Here is a 7,373-nt window from a genome sequence, read left to right as displayed (position 1 = left end):
GGAATGCCAGGACTGTCAAAAAGCTGCAGAATCTGTCAGGATCTTTAGAAAGCCATGAAAGTTGTTTTGAATGTGTTAGACCTTTAAAGAACATGATAGAAATATATATGAGTCCAGCAGAATATGACTTTTTTAGCATTTAGAAACCTCAGAAAACCTGTTAGAACCATTAGGAGTTCATCAAGGTTTCAAGAGGCCTGTCAGAACATTAACTCCAGAAACTTTTGGAATGCATTAACTGGAAGGAAGCTGTTACAACCTCTAGATATCCTTCAAACCTTTATACCAATAACACAAATCAAAGGAACCTGTCAGAATATGCAGAAACCTATTGGAACCTTAAGAATTCCCTCAGAACCTTTGGGGATCAGTCAGAAGCAGAGCTTTCAGAATCCTTTTACGTGGCAGTAGGCCTCTAACGAGGAGAAGACAATGTACAATAACCACAGGCTGAAGAACAGGCAGGTGGTAAGGATCTTGGGGATTCTGGGTCCACCGAGCTCCCGCCGATCTCGGGCCGGCGGCGGTAGATGAGGACGCCGATGCAGATGAAGGCAAAGATGGTGAAGAGTGTGACGGAGAAAGCGAGCGTGCCCGGGTCAACCTTGAACTCCTGGCCCTTGGAGTAGTGGTAGACAGCAGCGATGGACCAGGCCACGCCAATACCCAGGAAGACATTGACAGCGTTACTTCCTGTCACGTTGCCGATTGAGGCGTCGGCGTATTGGTCCTGGATAGCTGCCACCTTACTGGCAAAGGTGTCTGAGGGAGAGAGGAAGTGCTGTGTTTGAGATCCATCAAGTCCATTTAACTGCAGAATTGATTAGTGCAGGATAAGAGTTTACTGGTCCTGGTTAGTCCTCCTCAGCCTGTGAAAACAGTTGTCTAATGTCTTCTGTGCCACTGGAGGGCTAAATAAGCTTGGGCTTGGAGATTTCTAAAATAAAGTTTTTGTTACAAACTGGAGGTGTGGGGTTTAAAGATGTGGCTGTTTACCAGGCAGTGAAATGACACAATCCTTGAATTATTGAAAATGTAAGATTTTTTTTTTTTTTTGGTGTTTGACCCATACTAGGGACTAAAAGTCAGGATATCAAAATCATATCTCAACATGTTACAGCGATTTCTGTTAATCTGTCTCACAAGTCAAACTGCTTTATGGAAGCGAAAGTAGACTTCCCCTGAAGAGAGTAAACAAACCCAGATTACCAATCCTGCTTTCACTGCCATCTAGTGGTGGCTGAATGTCATGTCTGTATTGGAACAAGTACAACTAATCACACCTGTACACACCTGTGATGCTGGGTGTTGAGTTTAGATCTTGTGCCAGGTTAAGTTTATGCTTGGCAGACTCTTTACCATTTTTACAAATCTTTTGAAGACACTTTAGACAACAGCATCAGCCAAATGAATTCAAAGTATTGTACTGTAATTGGAAGTGAATCAGACCTGGTACAGATGTGCCCAAAGCTACGAACACCACAGCGGTGACGGAGTCTTTTAGGCCGACGGTGCAGCCGAAATGCGACGCCAGGTCACCGATGAATGCCGTCAGAATTCCGATGACGGAGATGGACACGACGAAGCAGGCCCAGCCGTTCAAATAGTCTGTGGGAGGAACTAAGGCAAACAGAAGCTTCCAGAAGACGGTGAGGAAGTGCATGACGTAGTCAAAACAGGAGGGCAGCTTCTCCTCGCCACATTCATCATCGTCATCATCACCTGAGAGGGAGGCAGAGCCAGGAGTCAACACTGATTCACATACTGTATAAAGCTTGGGCAGGTTATATTAGATTGTCTCAGGTCAAGTTCTTACCAGAGCTGACTGTGATGGCCTCCACAAACTGCTCTCTCCAGCTGTTAGTCCCGATCACCAGGGCCAGGTTGGTCTTCTTAAGGAGTTTATCCACGGTGCTCTGAAAGACAGCAGATCAAAGGAAGCTACACAGTGAATCACCAAGGTCAAACAATGACATATAGAGAGGCCCAGAAACAAGTGTTCCTCTTTGTTCAAAAGATCCCATCAGATTGGTCACCTATCTAAAGATCTGACCGCATGTGTTCATTTGGATACTTGAATTATGACATCAGTTAAACAGAAACTGTTCCCACCTTGAACTCGTACGACTCCTCTATGACCACCTCCATTTTGATGTGCTCTCCCAGCATTGGCCGACCCATCTCTGCTATCCTCCTCTCCTCCTCCTCCCTTTTGGTCAAAACCTCCTCACCCCCCTCATCTGAGAGACAGAGAGAGAGATGAGAGAGAAAGAGAGAGAACGAGAAGGAGTGAGAGAGAACGAAGAAGGATAAAGACAAGGAGAGAGAAGGAGAGGGTGGATGTTGGATGGTATAAGTATGCCATATTAATGTCATAAAAATGTCATGAAATTGTTATAGTATAGTATGTAATAAAAACATCAAAGCATTATATGTCTTAAAGAGTCATTGGATGAATAGAGACTGATAGACAGATCGATTGATGGATGGAAGGACAGATGAATTTGAGGTGAATGAATGAAGATAGACTGATGGGTGGACAAACAGACGGACGTACCTGCGATGTTGATAATGGCGGAGGGGGCGGGGTGGTCTCGTCCCTGGACCTTCCTGTAGACGTCTCTGCCTGAACAGGAAACCAGAAACTCGAGTCAAAACGGAACCTCAACCAGAGAAAGTCACATCTCCATTCAGAACAACAACAACCACAACCAAAAATCTAAATAAATAAATCTGTTGAGGTTGGTTTTTGATTGGATGGATGAAAACCAATAGATTGCATTTCGTGACTATTTCACAAAATGCTGTGTGACTGCCATGGACATTAAAGTGTTTCACTCTGTTATTGTCCTATTGTGGACAATAACACATTTCCACGTGGGGAGGTGTCTGACCACACAGCTGTTTGTCTGCTCAGGAGTGAAACAGGACAAATGAACTCAGGTTCACAAGAAATGTTCCAGTATTATGTCTCTACTGATGAGATAATGTAGAGAACGTGTTTGTGTTCACCCACCTGTTTTGACGAATCCACCTGAAAGGATAGAACATATGAAACAAGAAGTCCAAATTAGTTCTGATATTACAGCCAGTTTTCATTTTAATTCTAAAATGAACCAAACTGTATTTCAGAGATATCATGAATGAGACAAACAGCAGGACGGAAAAGGAAACATTAGAGCAGCTTACCGACTTCCTGAAGCAACACAGCTGAAGAGAAGAAACAGAGGAGATGAAATCAGACAGAAAAAAGAAGCAGAAAAACATAACAGATAAAAAGAAACAAGAAGTTAAAAAAGAGGAGCCCAGATCTTCTGAAGATGCAGAGTTTAGTTTGGTTGCTATATCAACATTTTTTATCATCACTCTAGAAAACGAGTCATTTGCAGATGAAGATGACTCGGTCCTGATCTGACTGAGAATACAATAACAGGACTGTGTTCAAATCCAGATGAAGGTATCAAGTAAAAAGAACTTCACTCTGATGATCATGAAGTGACTCAGGAAACAAACATGAAAAGACATCTGTGTTCAAACGTTTGCTGTTTCTGTGTCAAAGTAGTTAATCATGGATTATGTTTAGTGTTTAAATGAAGGCACACACAGGCAGGTTTACTGGGACAGGGACAAACAGACCACAAGCACACCTGTCCAAACTGTCCTAACATATTCAAACCTCTTCAGACCTGTCCTAAACTGTCCCACCATGTCCCAGCCAGTCAAAAGCCGTCCTCTTCTGTCCTAAAATGTCTGAACCTGTTGTAACGTGTCCAAACATGTCCAGTCGTTCTCTGGTCTTGTCAGTTTCATTCTGTGGTAACCAGTCCCCACAGGTCTAACCTTGTCCAGACCTGTCTTGCCCATGATTAACTAACAAGTGGAAAGCACCCCATCCTGTCCTAACCCGACAGTCCCAGTCCCTCCAGAGCTGTCCTCAAGTGTCCAACAATGCCCCAACCAGTGGAAAGCACCCCATCCTGTCCCTACCTGTCCCAGTATGTCCTAGACCATTATAGCGTTCCCCTTACCCATCCGATCCAACCAGTCCATGCATTCACCCTTATTTCTAACCTCTCCACACCAGTTCTAACTAGTCCTAACTTGTCCAAAACTGTACAATCATAAAGTGTCCCACCAAGTACCGACCAGAATAAAGTACCCCATCCTGTCCTAGCCAGTCCCAACATGTTCTACTCATTCCTAACCTTTCCAAGCCCGTTTCACTTGTCCCCAACTACTCCAGACTAGTCCCTATCACGAAACCAGTCCAAACCTGTTTTAACCTGCCCTAATTAGTCCCACCATGTCCTAACTATTCTAACTAGTTCTTACCTACCGACACCTTAAACAACTATTCTCAGCCAGTCCATCTCCTGGTCAGTCCCAAGTTGAGGTGGAGGAGGACGGGGTGGGCTGTCAGTGTCCCATGTGAAACCAAAAGACAACTTACTTTAACTTACTGTTGTTACATGACTTATGTTCTAAACTAATGCCAAGTTATTTAACAAACGTACTTATTTGAACCCAAACCAGGATCTTTCTTTAAACCTAACAGAGGAGTTTTGTTGCCGTAAATTGTTTTGTTTTAATTCACAAAGTAAAGTTTGACTTCAGTTTGGCCCGTCTGAGGCATTAGAACGACAGTAACGATGACCACCGATGAGGCCCATTCAATCGGCTGATAACGTTTAGGTTGGGTGGTGGAAGGAGGAGGCAGCACAGCGACAGCAGCAGGAGCAAACCGAACAAAAGCAGGAAAAGAGTGCTTCAAGGTAGATGAAGGAAAGGTCAGAGGTGTCTCTTCACACCTGTCCATCTCCTCTGGTTCCAACACGGCTCCAGCAGCTCTATGTAGAAGCTGGCCTGCTTATCGTACTCATCATGGTCAATTACTCTAACTGCTATGGTCTTCCTGTGGACGACAGAGTACAGTGGGAGGGAGGTCAGGGTTCATGCGTTAGTTCACCAACACACATTCAAACACACTCATAGAGGCCGACAGATGCCATCTGACAGGACTCCGTCGTCATGGTGTCTGAGTCACCGTTGCAACACCATGGCAACAGGGATGAGCTCACCTCATGTGGCCAGCAGGGAGGAGGTTAAAGTCACAATGAAAAATATTGGTATTTCCATCATGGTAACACCTAACTGAAGAGGCAATTAACCCAAAACACTTCTTCTTATATCTACAATAGATTGATTGCTGATGTTTTTCCCTGCGAGGTCTTGAGGTGAGCTTGAATTAACAGAGGTTAAAGGTCATTAGTGATGTGGGCGGGGTTACAGCATGGGAAGGCGACACCCCCACCTTTCCTCTCACTCATCTCCAGCAGCTGAGGCTCTCCCATCTCTAGGAAGAAGTTCTTGTTTTTCTCATATTCTTCATCATCAATTATATTGATCTGAATAGTTTTGCTGAAACAGAAAAAAACACAGAAAGGTTGCAGAAGGAGAAGTTTGCAGACCGTTTAGGCGTAATGAGGAAAACATGGTGACGAAAGATACCAGAGACGTAGAGTTAGAAGCTGCAGGGAAACAGCCGCGGAACAACATTTACAGAAACGTAACAACGTAACAGCGTAACAATGTAACAACGTAACAACGTAACAACGTAACAAATGTAACAACGTAACAACGTAACCACGTAACAGCGTAACAACGTAACAGAATAACGTAACAATGTAACAACGTAAAAATGTAACAACGTAACAGCGTAACAGCGTAACAACGTAACAATGTAACAACGTAAAATGTAACAACGTAGCGCTGCAACGTAACAACGTAACAACGTAACAACGTAACAACGTAACGTAACGTAACGCGTAACAACGTAACAACGTAACGTAACAACGTAACGTAACAACGTAACAACGTAACGTAACAACGTAACGTAACAACGTAACGTAACAACGTAACGCTACAACGTAACGCTACAACGTAACGCTACAACGTAACGCTACAACGTAACGCTACAACGTAATGCTGCAACGTAACGCTACAACCTAACGCTACAACGTAAAATGAAACCTAACGCGGGGTCACTTTACTGTAACGCTTCGGGACAAGGATGTGAGTGGTCTAAGGACAGAGGATGTGACCTAAGGACAGAGGAGGTGAGGGTGTAAACGTAAATGTGAAAACAGAGGAAGGGTGTAAGGACAGAGGATGTGAGGGTGTAAGGACAGAGGATGTGAGGTGTAAGGACAGAGGAGGTGAAATGACAGAGGATGTGAGGGTCTAAGGACAGAGGATGTGAGGGTCTAAGGACAGAGGATGTGAGGGTGTAAGGACAGAGGATGTGAGGGTCTAAGGACAGAGGATGTGAGGGTGTAAGGACAGAGGATGTGAGGGTCAATGGACAGAGAGATGTGAGGTGTAAGGACAGAGGAGGTGAGGGTGTAAGGACAGAGGATGTGAGGGAAGGACAGAGGATGTCTCATGTGTACAGATTGTAAAGCCCTCTGAGGCTAATTTGTAATTTGTGATTTTGGGCTATACAAAATAAACTGAATTGAATTGAATTGAATTGAACTTAAGATACTACTTAACGTTCTCTGACAGAATAGAAAAAGCATTGTCATTCAACGTTTCCATGGTTTGCAGAAATGTACAATGGCAATAGTTCTTTGCTGCTCAACTCTTCTGTCAATGTCTGAAAGGATTGACATAATTTTATGTTTGAAACTTTGTGATCAATTAGATGAAACCTAGATGCTGATTCGATTAAAGATAAGTGATTTGCTTCCAGTTTAGACCAGTTTGACTTGAGGTCCTAAATGATTCAGTGACCCAACATGAAGAAACCAGCTGACACAGTTAGAGGGTTTGTTTGGAGGCTTCACAGGGCCGCAGGCTACCAGAGCCCTGATTGGACACATCCACTGTGTGTGTGTGTGTGTGTGTGTGTGTGTGTGTGTGTGTGTGTGTGTGTGTGTGTGTGTGTGTGTGTGTGTGACTGAGTGTGTATAGGCCCCGGCGGCGTGGAAAGACAAAACCGCCTTCATGCATTTCCATGTTTATTTAATATGAGCAGATTGATGGTTTGGAGGTTTGCCCTCTGTGATCTACAGTCTGTATCCTGACGGAGTGTGAAAGGAAAAGTCCTGCAGTTAAGTTTTATTTATAGATTGATTTCTTATACAGCAATCAATTACATTTGAGATTTGAATGTTTGTTTACACCAAGTTCTTAAAATAAAAGAGCAGAAGATTGTTTTTTTTATATCTTTTCAAAGTTAAATTTATGACACATATAAAAAACCAACTATACAATCAGTATGTTTGACCTTTTATTATTCTAATAATTACATTTAAAGTGGATTTTATGTTTCGTGGTTTAATGCTAAAGTGAAGTTATTGATGGTCAAACAT

At 43.3% G+C, this 7,373-nt stretch overlaps 1 protein-coding gene across 1 annotated transcript; it reads right to left on the bottom strand.

Moving 5' to 3' along the window:
- Nucleotides 1–415: 415 nt before the first annotated feature.
- LOC129115833 (sodium/calcium exchanger 1-like) lies at nucleotides 416–2,583 on the bottom strand. Its single transcript, XM_054627065.1, has 5 exons — nucleotides 2,558–2,583; nucleotides 2,113–2,240; nucleotides 1,817–1,916; nucleotides 1,450–1,722; nucleotides 416–762 (listed from the first exon to the last, which is right to left on the bottom strand). The coding sequence occupies exons 2-5, from the start codon at nucleotides 2,179–2,181 to the stop codon at nucleotides 416–418; spliced, it is 789 nt and encodes a 262-aa protein (XP_054483040.1). The 5' UTR covers nucleotides 2,182–2,240; nucleotides 2,558–2,583.
- Between the last annotated feature and the right edge of the window lie 4,790 nt (nucleotides 2,584–7,373).

Source organism: Anoplopoma fimbria, unplaced genomic scaffold (assembly GCF_027596085.1).
Source record: "Anoplopoma fimbria isolate UVic2021 breed Golden Eagle Sablefish unplaced genomic scaffold, Afim_UVic_2022 Un_contig_12607_pilon_pilon, whole genome shotgun sequence".
Taxonomy (NCBI): domain Eukaryota; kingdom Metazoa; phylum Chordata; class Actinopteri; order Perciformes; family Anoplopomatidae; genus Anoplopoma; species Anoplopoma fimbria.
This window is presented reverse-complemented; position numbering and strand designations above follow the sequence as displayed.